At 34.0% G+C, this 15,079-nt stretch overlaps 1 protein-coding gene across 1 annotated transcript; it reads right to left on the bottom strand.

Annotated features, from left to right (window-relative positions):
* Positions 1-8,359: 8,359 nt before the first annotated feature.
* Positions 8,360-9,819, bottom strand: LOC131030981 (GRAS family protein RAM1-like). Its single transcript, XM_057961969.2, has one exon. The coding sequence runs from the start codon at positions 9,796-9,798 to the stop codon at positions 8,641-8,643; it is 1,158 nt and encodes a 385-aa protein (XP_057817952.1). The 5' UTR covers positions 9,799-9,819; the 3' UTR covers positions 8,360-8,640.
* Positions 9,820-15,079: the final 5,260 nt, after the last annotated feature.

Below are 15,079 nucleotides of genomic sequence, written 5' to 3'. Positions count from 1 at the left end.
CACTAAAGTTCATTTGCGTCATAAAACTACATAAATACGTCATCATGAGTTTTCAAACCAAATTCACATGAATATAATTAAATAAACATTAATCAATTAAAATATGATATTTATTCATCAAAATAAAACATCATTCTCATACTGGTTCGAAAACAATTTCTCAAAATTCATCTTTTCGAGAACCAAGTTACTCTTTTCAGATTAAAGAAATATACATTTAAAGAAACAAAAAATAGATAAACATCTCCCAAATTACCCAAAATATTTCCTTACGTATATTTAAACAAATATACAAACCTAAGATATTAATTAGTATATATATCTCTAACTATATATACCTTAATTTATAAATTCAATATTTCAACCGTAATTAATATATATTTAAAAATATATATACATTAATTAATAAAGACAATAAATATATAATTAATAATACTTATTAATTATAATTCACTACTATATATATATATATATATATATATATATATATATATATATACACACATTAATTAGTAATTAGTAATTAATATATTATTAATAATATACATTAATTTAAAAGTAATAATAATTAAACATTTTTTTATTTTTTTATTTTTTAATAATAAAAAGAAACTTTATTTTTTTTAAAAGGGTAAGGGGAAACCCACATGGTTCCACTTTCCTTTGGGAAGGGATGTGGGGACCATGTCATGGTCTCCCCACAGCCACAGTTGTGTGGAGACCATGCCATGGTCTCCACGCCATGACTCTCTCTTGGCAACCCAAGGCGTGAGGTTGGGGTTGAGCCTTGGCTCCCCCACCTCACGTAAAAAAAAATGTTTTTTTTTAATTTATTTGTTGTTAAAAATTAACAGCAATAGCCAAAAACAGAGTCTCAGCAGAGACAAAATTAATTAATTTTTAATTTTAATTTTTTCCCAACAAACATGGTTTTAAAAAAAAAAAACGCAAGTTATCAAATATTAAAAAATTTGATGAATAACCAAAACTATCAGAAAATTTCTTCAACCAAAACCCATATTTGGGCAAAAAGGACCATTTTTACACAATGATTCAACCATCTATGCAAGAACACAAGCTATTATGCATAACTTTAAAAACCCAAATCCAAAATCAATTAGGAAATCAATCTGGGAGATTTTTCAACAACAAATGCATACATTTCAAAATCCAAACAATAAATTTTTTTGCAACAAAGGAACAATTAAGAATCCTACCTCCATTTGCAATTGTGGATGAGATTTGTTGAGGAGCCCAATCCTCCAGCTCAAGAAATTCCTTCTCCTCCCCAAATCCCCAAATTTTTCCATCCAAAAATGTTTTCCAAAAAAATCAACCTCCTCTATTTTTCCAAAAATCTAGGTTAAATGGGAGAGGTTTGACCAAAATTCCATTTTTGGATTTAAAATATTTTATTTAAAATAAATCCCAAAAATCATTATTTTAAACTATATCAATACATTAAACTTGCTTTTCAATTTAAAATTGATTTTCTCAAATAACTGAAATTAACCTTTCTATTTCAAAAAGCCAACAAGATTAAATTAATTCTATTTCAATTAAATTTAAATCTTTCTTTTCCAACATCAAAACATAATAAATTTAACATTAAAATTAACTATTTAATTGAACTTGCTACCAACCTGAATTGAGCAATTCAATTAACGATTAATCACATAAAAAGGGAGCCTATTTAATTTAGTCCCCAAAATACTAATGTGAAAACACACATTAAATCAAATTAAAGATTAAGGATTAATTACTCGATTAAACCACACACAAAACACACAACCCAAGAAAGCCAAACGAACAAACGACCCGCAAACCCAACCCAAAGGGAATACCAACGATGACTGATGATGCTCACTTGAGCATGACTATGGTCAAACAAGGATATTATGACCACCTAATCCAAATTCTAAGGACCAAAGAGGTACACTCAAACTTGCGAATTCAAGCGGAGACGAACCTCGCACCTATGTGGTACTGTACCTGAAATCTCCCGCAACAAAGAGTCATACATGCATACATATATAAACTTAATGAAAGCATTAGCCCGAGATAATAACATGAAATAGGAGAATTAATAACTTGCATGCAAATTGGTGTGAAAACCACATTAACAGGTATGCACTAAAATCAAAACATCTGACTATAATCATTATATTATGATAAACTAACCAAGGTCAAACTGAGATTAGAAATTGATTAGGGCAGGGGTACTACATATCCAATCTAGAATACCAGGCTTTAGGGGCTTGTTTAAATCTATAAAGAGATTTATTAAGTTTGCATACCATGTCTCCATCATCAGATAATGAAAATCCACCAGGTTGCTCAATGTAGATTTCTTACTCAAGATCACCATTCAAAAAGGTAGATTTGACATCCATCTGATACACCTTGAAATTTTTATAGGCAGTATATGCAAGCAATAGTCTAACAGCTTCAAGTCTAGCCACCAGAGAAAAAACCTCCTCATAAACAATTACTTCTTTCTATGAATATCCTTTGCATACCAATCTTTCTTTATTCCTGATAAATTTACTGACTTCATTCAATTTATTCCTGAAGACCCATTTAGTACCAATCACATTCTTATATTTAGGTCTAGGCACAAGATCCCATGTGTTATTCTTTTCAATTTGATCTAATTCTTCTTCCATATCTCTCATCCAATTTTCATCTTTGCAAGCCTCAACAACATCTTTAGGTAAAACTTTAGAAATCAAACATACCTCTTTAGTAGCTAGCCTTCTTCTTGTCATCACACCTTTATTTTTATCTCCAATAATCTGATTTTCAAGATGATTCTTACATACCTCAGAGTCTTCTGATTGTTCTAATTTTCAGGTTCCTGCACCTCTCCACCAAGAGCAACAACATCTATATTAGTTGTCTCTACCAAATTATTCTTCTTTGATTCTTCAGTCTGAATAAGATTCTAAATAACATGTTGAACATCATCATATCCGCAAGCTTTGATCTCTTTTCCATGGTTCTTATCGACCTTCACATTTTCACTTTCCACTATCTTTCTCAGTCTCTTATTGTAGCACCGGTAGGCTTTTCTCTTTGTTGAATATCCCAAGAAAATTCCTTCATCACTTCTTGCATCAAACTTTCCTATTTCGTCATCTCTCTTGATATAACATTTGCTACCAAATACTCTGAAATATCTCACAATAGGAACATGACCAAACCATAGCTCATAAGGAGTCTTACCGGTATCACCTTTAATATGAACTCGGTTGATTGTGTAAACAACAGTGCTAATAGATTCTCTCCAATAGATCTTCGAAACATGCCTTTCAATCAGCATAGTCCTTGTAGCATCAAAGACGGTCCTATTCTTCCTTTCAACAACTCCATTCTATTGAGGGGTTCTTCTAATCTCATGCTTCCCATAGAATGAATCAAACTCATTGGAATATAATTCACCACCTCTATCGGATATCAAACATTTCATCTTCAATCCTAACTCAGTTTCAACCTTTGCTTTGAATATCTTGAATTTATCTAATGCTTCTGATTTCTCCTTCAAAAATACAACCCACATCATCCTGGAATAATAATCAATTAGCAACATAAAATATTTATCTCATTGCACACTTCTAACATTTGTAGGTCCACATAGGTCAGTATGCACAAGATCTATCAATCCATCAGATGTATACTGTTTGCTCTTGAAATAAATTCTTGCTTTCTTACCCAATTGACATTCTTTACATACCAGATTAGCAGGCTTAACAATCTTAGGCAAATCTCTAACAACTTGAATAGAACTGATCTTAATCATTGAATCAAAATTAACATGACACATTCTCCTATGCCACAACCAACTTTCATCAATCTGAGCAATCAAGCAACTTTTCTCACCAGCATTCAAATGAAAAATATTACCTTTAGTCTTAGTTCCAAATGCAATCTATATACTAGAGGCATTTAGGATCTTACATTTCTTAAATTGCAAATCATAACCTTTGTCAACCATCTGTCCAACACTCAAAATATTATGCTTCAAACCTCTAACATACAAGACATCATCAGTATTATGCTTAACATCAAAGGAAATAGAACCTCTACCATGGATCACACAGGCTTTATCATCTCCAAATCTCACTATTCCACCATCATACCTTTCCATACTCACAAATTTTCTTTTATCACCGGTCATATGATGTGAACAACCACTGTCAATTACCCATTCATCTCTTTTCTCAACTTTAGCAGCTAAAGCTTTCTCCTCAATAGTGCAGCTAGTGGAATTAGCAGGTACTGATCCATCTTCTTTAATGACAAGAAACACAACTTCATCTCCTTCTGATTCTTCATCTGTAACACCTTCATCAACAACATACTAACAATTATTTTGACTCCTATACTTTCGGTTAGATTTGTAAGGCTTATCATACTTCTCAAGCTTATCAAATTTGTCATGCTTATCATATTTAGCCATTCTCTCTAGGAACCTAGAAGAAAAATGTCCTACCTTATTGCAAGAGAAACATTTCAAGGGCAATTTTCCATCATACTTACCAACTCCTTTAGGCAATCAATGCTTCAAGCTCATCCATTTCTCTTCTTGCTCTTCCATATCTCTCCTTTCTCTTTCATATTTGGATATTCTGCATTCTTTAAGATCATACTTCTACTTTCCAAATATAGATGCTCTAAATGTTGTCTTAGACTTTCCATGTGATTCACCAAATTCACTTAGCTCAAATACAACAATCTTTCCAACCAATATATCTCTTGTTATTGTAGTCACACTCCCAATCTCATCAATAGTAGCTACCTTATGTTTATAAGCAAGAGACAAGGATCTCAACACCTTAGCAATAATTTCATCTTCTTCAAGGGTTCCAATGACACATCTGATACCTAGGACAAGGCCATTCACCTTAGCCATAAAGGTATTTATGTTCTCATCTCCCATCTTCAGCATCTCATATTTCCCTTTCAAACTCTACAACTTAGCAACTTTCACTTGTTTATCTCCTTCATACAGGGTCTCAAGCTTCTCCCAGATCTCATGTGCAGTTTGAAGTCCCATTACATTTGTCATCTCTGAATTAGGTAGGGCACTCAACAATGCTTCCTTCGCTCTAATGTTATATTCTGCTTCCTTGATCTCATCAGCAGTAACCAGTCCATTCAGAGGAGCAAAATAGGCATTCTTTGTAATCTTCTAGTAATCTTCTCCAAGACATCTCAAGTGCACTTCTATTCGGTTCTTCCACATAGCATAGTTACTTACATCAAATATCAGACTCTCCTTCTTAAAAATTACACCTCTAGTTTCAGTTGTCATCTCGGATTTCCTCAAGCGGTTAAACTTCTTCCAGAGGATCTAGCTCTGATACCAATTGTTAGCAGCAACAATGGAGGAAAACTGAGAGGGAGGGGGGGGGGTGAATCAATTTTCACCAGATCTACAAACTTAACCACAAAAACAGATCTAATAAACTGCATAATAAAAAAGATAAGAAAATTGATAGCACAACACACAAAACCAAGATTTTGATGTGGAAAACCCGGTTAAGGGAAAAATCATGGTGGGAACCTACCCACAATAAGATGACACTCTGTTGTAGTATGTGAAAATATTACGATGGGGAATGTACATTTATTCAACACACTACTTAGAGCTCACTATTCAAAAGATAATGACCCAGAAGACTACAACCCTCAAGGAAGTCTCACTAACTTACAACAAAATTCAGGCTACAATCTAGAAGGAATGAACTGCAATAATATCATCTCCAAATGCATGATGACAGCTCTGGTTAAGCACAGTTGTCTCCTCTACAACACCAATCTCTCCTCAATCACAATGATGAAAGATGAATCCTTATTTGCACATAAACCACTCTCCGATAATGCAGACACAACCTTGACACCCAAATTATATGACAATATCACCTATTTATACAATTCATCAACCTTGATAACAAGGGTGGCTAAACTCTCAACTCACAATTATAAAATTACATCACATGATACAAAGATCGACCACTAGACCAATATAATGATATACCTGACATAACATGGCCCTAATTCAAATTCCCAAATACGCATCACCACCGTAAATCATGCCAAGATCAATCACAACACACTACACCACCAGGAAAACCGCATAACATGAAGAATATCACCGGTTTAGCAAAATCACCAATAACTCGCACAACAATCAATGCGGATCATCAAGACAAATAGGACACAATTATGAAACACCATCAAGCATGTTAGAATCATTAGAAACAACTGCACCAACACCACTTATCAAATCCTCATCTGTCAACGTCTAAAACTCAAGAACACTCAAATAGCAGCAACTGTCACGAAGAAAGATAACTTGCGAAGTACCAAATCAAGAACCATCTAAAATGAAGATACACAAGACCATCCCAAACAATATCCCAAAATTTTAGCACAAGATCTGATCACACTGGAATATACTAGAAGAAATATTGAACTCTGTAAAGCACTGATCAGAAAAACAAACTGCAAAACCAGATCATATAACATGATCAATTAGGCTTCCCAGATCACCAAAACAAATATAAAAGAATATAGTGATACTAGAAATACTCCATACATCAAACCAAGATCACAATGAACCAATCTACAAGGAATATGTTGACATCAATGACAACAACATATCCTAGCAGCAACAATGTCCAACAAGTTCCTTATGAACAAACACACTAGAAATCACATATAGAAGGCCAAGAGTCACTACTTAGAAATCCACTTTTATTATAACCAATTAAGCTCAAACCATTGACAAAGGATATAGATTTACTAACATACTTCTTCTTGTATAAAATTTAAACATGAAATATATAAGAGTCAAGATGTGTATTAGGATCACCATTACAATCACATATAGAAAATTATGATGCTATAAATCCCATTTTAAATGGATATATCACAATATCAAAAGCAAGTGGACATTTTCTAGGATCCAAATTTTATTATTTATATTATCCTTATTATCTACTTTCTTGTTCACTTCATCAATCTTTTACTTTAGCTGGAGAGTGGCATGGGAACATGGGATTGATTAGTGTATGTATAAGATGTGAAAGGGATAGAGGATCCAATGGTTTGAAATAATGGAATGGTGCAATGGAGGTTTCTAAGGGAATCATAAGCTTTAGAGATATTATATGGATGAGGCTTTGCTAAGGGATGTAATTAGGATGAAGCAATGGTAGAAGCAGGGTTCATGGCAGAAGTAGCAATGGTTGAGGTTTCTATGGTGAAGGTAGAGGTAGTAGCACACTAATATTAAGAGATGATGTAAACTTAGCATAAATTGCATCTAATGCCTCTTTCCAATAATCAAGTTTTTTAAACAATGTGTGAGAAATTTTACTAGATGCTTGATTTTTTTTACATTAATAAAACTAACAAGTTGATTAATATATGTTATTTTTTAATGTGTGCCTCGTGATTATAACTGTCACCTAGGTTTGTCTTAATTTGACCACTAGTAATGGTGTCATCATCATTGAAATGAGTGGTCACATTAAGTTTTAAGTTGCGATTTCTTCTCAATGGAACATGGTCATTGCATGGAGCCTTTAGCATAAACAATAATATAAATGGGGAAAAAAAATAGATCTAAAAAGATGTTAATGATGGAAATTCTAAGTCAAATCAAAAGAGTGTATGATGGTTCTAATGACCCAGACAACAACGTTAATCACCAAACATTAGAAAAAAGGCAATCAATGAAGATATTTTAAGAATTAATAAATAAATCCAATTAAAAAAAACAGAAAATCAAAATTAAATTATGGATCTCATGTTGGAAGGTTGAGTATGTTTGTTGCATTCACCAAAGTAAATGCAATCATGCTTCAAATAACAATTATCAAAAGATGCTATCACTTAGCTTTATTGTTAAAGATTAATGTTAATTGATGTAGATAAAATGAACTTGATGAACTATGAAATTCGAAAATGTCCTAAATAATCATAAATATGGATCAAAATTTATGCAATTATATATATATATAATAAATAAAACAATTTCAAAATAAAATAAAATAAACTAACATTAATGATTGATACAAAAATAACATAATTTCACAATTAAAAATCAATTAAAAATGTGTAATTTTTTTTCAGAATAATGATTAATGGAAAACAATTATGAAATCCAGAACAATTTCAAGAAAGCCAAGTTTTCATAGCTTATGAGACTTTTCAAATACTTTTAATTACAAAAATCCCTTGAATGTTCATCCCAAAATATTAAAATTCAAACATTGTTAAATTAATATATGTTAACTGATTGAAAATTACAACAAAAACCATATAACTGCTACGACTGCCTATAATGGAAATCGCAACCAGAAGATAAAATCTGCATTGAATCCTTTTAAATTGAATCATGTACAATGTGGGGAACATCCAATCCATCTGAGTTATTAACCAGTTTCATGTTGGGTGACCTGCATCTTTATTCATCTCTCAATCTCACCCATACAAATACCAAGAATGTAGAACAAGAGTCTAAGCACATTACAAACCAGAAGATGGCAACAATGCGCATCTAATTACAGACAGAAACTCTGATAAAAATGTATTCACAAAGCACTCTCGCAAACATTCCAATCTTGCCCACTAACAATGCCAAGCAGAGGCCGCAATTAAAGAACGGTCCTGCCAACCTAACAACAAACACCCTTTTTCTTCACTAAGTTTATACCCATCACAGGGATAAAGCCCTAACAGTAGCTTCGACTGATTCACTGCATTGGCACTGAGTGCCACATTCTGAAACCCTTTGCTCTCCATAAGTTTCCTCCATTTCTCCAACTTCTCATGTCTCTCAACTCTCTCAGAACCCTCACATGCCACAATGTTGCAGATCTCAGGGGCAAAGATGAGCTGTTCGACTTTTCTCCTCTCGGCGCTGGTCTGAGGAAGGGTAGCGTGCAAGGAATCGAAAATGGCGGAATAGTAATGTAGGGCTTCAAGAAATCGGCCCAAAAAGAAGGGCCCATTATGGCTCGCCTCTTGCTCCACAAGGGTTACTATATTTGGGGCCTGTTCTCTTATCATGCTCAGAAGCCCTCCCAGAGAAGCAGGATCTGCAAACAACCTGTGCAGCCGGTTCACGGAATTCACAGCTAGGGCTTCCCCAATTCTTCTCTGGAACATATGAGACTGTACATTCTCCAGACGCTCGCCCACAGCATGGAATTCGAAGGGCACGTGTAGAGACTCGGCCAATTCGGCCAGTCTTTTGCCGGTTTCTTGAATTGCCTCCAGAGGCATGCCCACCCCTGTTATTCTCAGAAAAGGGGCACCGCCTGGCCTGGCTGCTAAAGCCTGGACAAACGCAGGCCATTGATAGCCCTGCACTATGTCCAGATCTATGATGTGCACCCTTTCTTCCCCTTCGAATGCCTCAAATATGGCCTGATTTGCTGTGAAATGCGCGAATTTTACATATGGGCAGGCTTGGTACAGGATTTGGTATGCGTACTGGACTTCTTCAGAGGAGGCCAGGTCGTATGCTCTCAGCGCTGCATATGATCGCACGCCTGTGCCCATTAGCCGGGCGTGAAGGGCTTCTGTGAAACAGGACGCCACTCTCTGCATGGAATCGCCACTTGGGGTGACTACTTGTTTGAGCTGCAGTAGTGTTCTGTGCGCCACCATGTAGTCTTCTCTCGCTGCCGCCTCTGCGCATGCCAGTAGCAGATGCACCAGTTGCAGCCCGCTGTCTTGAGCGTCCACTTCCTGTATCACAAGTGCACAATTTTTATGATTCATAATTTCAGGTCATACTTATCATGTGTTTCAGACTATGCTTTGAATTCAAATATTTGGTCTTTGTTTAAGGATTTTTTATTGTGTTTCACAACTGGGTTCTAATTTACAAGAGTTGGATCCAAAACACTTCAACCCAATTCACTGAAATTAATTCAGGGCAAATCTTGTATATGGTAACAGAATCAGAGAAAAAAAAGTTGATAAATACAGGAATTCTATTGCTTGCATATGCCGACAGAATCAGAGAAAAAACTTAATCAAATACAGGAATTCTATTGCTTGCATATGCTGACAGAAGCAAAGAAAAAAGTTGATCAAATACAGGAACTCAATTGGTAGGCTGAAAATTCTGAATCAGGTAAATTAAATGGTACTTTACCAGATGTCACCATGTTTTTTAACCAGATGTTATATACCCTTCAAATTATATACCCCTCTGTTTACCTGGAACATGGATTTAACTTCATATATTTTGACTGTATGTTTAGCATATACAGGAATTCTATTGCTTGCATATGCCAACAGAATCAGAGGAAAAACTTGATCAAATACAGGAATTCAATTGGTAGGCTTAAAATTCTAAATCAAGTGGTAGTTTACCTGATGTCACCATGTTTTGTAATCAGATATGACTGTAAGTATTGGTATTTGCTAGATTAGCTTGTAGAGAATTTATACTGATTGGCATGGTGTACCTATTTTCCTTTTAAGCCCTGTTTGTAATACTTAGAACAGGCATAAACATGTGTGGTCTAACAACTTACCATGATTAACATGTGTTGCTCCTCAGTTTCTATGGCTGAATTTTTTTTTAAGCAAATCTCCCTTTAATAAAAAATAATTACAAATCTCCTGATCACCACACTTCTCAAAATCGATCTTATAGATTAACCACCATTCTTAGCAAATCTACACTCGTCTCCCGTGTTTATATTGCTCAGAATCAAATCTCCTGTGTTTATATTGTTCACGGATTCTCTTATTCTGTATCATTATTGTCCAAATAGAAAAGGCTACTAGCATGTAATAATTATCAAACTATTACTCCTGTCAATTATTTTAGTGATATTTTTTATAACAATAGTATTCTATCTAAAAATATATATTATATAATTGTCCCATTATATTGACATTTAATAATAAGTCTATATATGGATTCCTATGGTTTAATAAATATCAAAAATTAATTTAAAAAATTGAAACTAGGAAATATTAAACTATCTTGAGATTTTAAATTAAATTTCCTTGGACCCATCAAAGACCTCATTATTTTTTATATGAATAAAGCATTTCAATGTATGATGGAATCAATATTCTCCGGTCTTTTGTTCGTAATCAAAAAAATTCTGTTTTGACTAATATCAACAAATTACAGAAAACAATCTGAATTTGATGTATATATTATTTATTATTTTAAATGTCGAAAGAAATTTGATCTCTAAAATAACAAACAACAGCCAACCGAGGGGAATAAAGGAACCGTCTTTCTTTAAAAGACTTACTCACAGCTAACTCTATTTTAAAACGGATTAATATGATTCATCAAACTGAACTAGAAGATCGATCTGAGACAGAAACTGTATGAAGATAATTTGGCTTTGTGAAACCCACCCAACCCCAAAAGGAGTTCAATCATTATAATTGAATCACGGTGCTGTTATCCCAACCCATATATTTTTAATCTTGTATCTTCTGGATTCAATTATGTGAATTTTTTCCATTAATATTTGGGATCACAGTCTATGATCTATCATTACAATGAAAAAGAAAATTGAAAGAAATAGATCTATGAATTGTAATCCGAAACATTGATACAAAAAAACTCACATAATTGAATCCAAGAAACAGTTATTATCAACATAAACTATAGAAATTTAATGTCTCTGCAGCCAAACTAACCGTTTCATACACATAAGATTCGATTTCTAGAAGTAAATAACAACGCAGTGAGCTCTGGTAATATAACAAACTAGACATTTGCTTACGTAAGAAAAAACCAACAAAAGTTGGCAATAAACTAAAAAAAAATGGATCTTTCAGAAAGTACAGAGCTGATAATTATAGCCTATTTCTTGTGATGTAAAATATACACTGTTTCATTCTAAAAGAGCAATTAAAAGGAGGGGGAGAATGGTGTACCTCAGGGGATTCTGGACTAGAGGAGTTGGGACTCAGATGTTGCATTGCATGCAAATTATTGTGATATTGCATGGCGCCTGGAGGACTGAGAGCCTGCTGCTGCGTGCTCCTGTGATGATTACTAATAGTATTTGGGCTGGAATAATCCAGTGAGGAAGCAGTTGGGCTCAGAGATTGTGTATGATAGGTTTGAGGACTGACTGGACTGAGCGTAGAAGTGGGTGTAAAATATCCATAACCATAATCATTGCTAGCACTTCTAGCATGCATTCCATGGCGATTTGGAACTGCAATAGACATTTGATGATGACTGTTATTTACATTGTTACTCAGGCTCCTTGAACGCAGATGATTGCTCAGGCCCAGCTGAGGAGCACTGGGAACTTTATGCAGGCCAGAATTGATCTCTGAATTTCCTGGACAATCGACATACAAAGAGGAATTTGAGACTGCATTGGTGAGCTTCTTGGAAGGTGAGTAAGACTTATCAAACTGCCTCATGGATGGAAGATCCGATAACTCTTCCTGCTTAACTTGATTTACTTTGCTGTGCTGGTCGAAACTAAATATTGTGTGGTCATCATAATTGAAACCTCCTATCGGTGGAGAAGTGGTGGAATCCAACATGTGGCCATTTTCAGCCTGCAAATGATCAGAAAACCCAGGATAGTTCTGATTGACTATTGCAGAGATCCGTGCAGGAGAGGATATCATTAAATCCCCATGAGAATCCACCATCACTTCATTGAAAATTGAGTCCCATAGTGAATTATCAAGGAAATAATTATCATGAGATTGTGGCTGAGCATTATTGCTATTGTTACCATTGAACTTGGACTGCACCATGCTACTGTCGTATTCCCCAGAGATATTCGAACCAGAGACAGATGCTGTGGGAGACACTGGCTGCCTCGACGACTTAGGAGACTCTCCAACTACTACCATGCTGCCACACAGAGAGTTTATCATTTTGACATATATTTACTAACCCACAAACACCTTGCCAACCAGAGGCTGACACACTACAGACCAAATAAATTACAACTCAAAACACACAACCAAATGGACACACACACACACATATATATATATATATTGAAGCGATGATGGATCAGATCCAAAATGTTGATACAAAATAAACAGTTGAATTCAATTCAATTGATAATGGGTATGTATATATTTAACTGATAATAGATCTGATCTCAAACCAAAAAAACACTTACACAAATGAATTCAATTCAACTGGAGCATTGAAATGGATCTAGACCAATACAGAGTCATACAAGAGCACTGAACTAGCTTATGAATGGGACCATAATTGAACTTATATTGAGTAATCCGCGATCCAAAAGCCGGCTACAGATGAATACAGGGCGGTACAACAGTTAAAAGTAACAAAGACAAAGCATTGTATTGGAGAAGTCGTCTGCACGTAAATCTTCTCTTGGATTTACCCGCAGTCTGAGATTTGGACTTTACTTGTGCACTTGAGTACAAAACAAAGGCGACCCCGCAAAGGCCATTAGCCGATCCCAACAATGTATGTATGTGGACGTTCCTCTCTATACAAATGCTTAAACCCAAGAAAAGAGACAAATTTCTGCTACCTTTCCTCGTCAATGTAAACTTCCTATTTTAAAATATTTGACATCTTTGATAAACATTTTCTAAATGAAAGAATTATTCTTTATTCTTGTTTTGCAGAGAATGAACTCTGATAGGAGAATATAATATGACAAAATGGTTTTGCATGATGAATTTGACGAAGCAAAGATAGAATCCACGTAGAAAATGGTGATGGACTGCCTCATATTTTTCGATGCTACAAAAACGAGTTGGTATGCCTCCATTTTTCTAATATTCTTTGGAGATCAATACAATCATCCACAAAAGTTATTCCAAGATTTCAATCTATTAGACTCTGACAAATATATATATTAGATTGTGACAATTAGGTAATTAATTCGATTCAGGAAATAAATGAACAAGGCAAATATATTAAAACTAGTAAAAGATAAAACTGATTTATCCAAATCAACAATGGTTGCAAATATACTTTTGTGAATCACAGAAAAATACAAGTAATAGACCAAATTTTTCTTTTGTATGGAGACCCCATTTTGTTGGAAAGGGAAATATAAAGGTTTTCTTTCAACTTTTCAAGTGCCTTGTTCATTACAGTTAAAATTTTGTGTGTAAGCAACTAAAGAGAAAATCAAAATCTGTGTGTCTCACGCAAGGGCTCACTTTGGAGTTTTGGTTGAGTTCAGCTGTTTGGTATAATCGTGCACACTTACATAAACATAAATTAATATGATTCAGATTATTTATTTTAATGAGTGTGACTTAAATTTAGAGGTGAACTAAATTAGAGATTATTTGGGTTTTTATTAATTAATGTTATTTATATTTAGGAAATATATTTTGATTAAATATTTTAAATATAAAATAATGTAGGAATGTCACTTCTTAAATTGTGAAGGTGAGGGAAACAAAAAGAAGAGAAGAGAAGAGAAAAGAATCTTTTTGCCTTGGAAAAATAAAAACAAAGTCTTACATTGTAAATTAAGATAGATTTAATTTTTTTAATATTTCATAGCTTTCACAAAAATCTTATAAAGATAAACTATTTACATAGAGATTTTAGATAAAACTTGTTTTGTTGAATATTTTTCTAGGCCTAATTTACATGCTCGTGTATTGGGAATGTACATATGACCCCTCATAATATATCTTTTGATCTCTATTCATCATCTATAAATATAGCTTATTCATCTCCTCTACTTACCTTTTATGTTCCCCATAATTCACATGACTATATATCTTATGGGAACACTAATCAATGGTTAGGATAAGGGAAAGATATTAACCCACCACCACATATCTTGCCAACTAATGTACATATTTTACATGCACCTCAAGATACATCTATCATAAAGGAGTATAACATCATTCAATAGTTACAAAATACTCAAGCCAAAATATCTCTATGGTACCTAGTGTATACATCACTAATTTATAAAGATAATGCAAAAAACCATAGACAAAATTTAGTCTATGTGTGACACTAGTCCTTAGAATTGAGTAACATATTTGATAAATTCTATTGGCCACATAGAAAATTATGACATATCATTTAATA

This window comes from Cryptomeria japonica, chromosome 9, assembly GCF_030272615.1.
Source record: "Cryptomeria japonica chromosome 9, Sugi_1.0, whole genome shotgun sequence".
NCBI classification, from domain to species: Eukaryota; Viridiplantae; Streptophyta; class Pinopsida; order Cupressales; family Cupressaceae; genus Cryptomeria; species Cryptomeria japonica.
Note: the sequence above shows the minus strand (reverse complement) of the source record. Positions and strands in the feature narration are given on the sequence as shown.

Excerpts from the sequence above, each read along its gene's own strand:
- LOC131030981 (XM_057961969.2), bottom strand. The coding sequence starts at position 9,798 with ATGAATCATAAAAATTGTGCACTTGTGATACAGGAAGTGGACGCTCAA.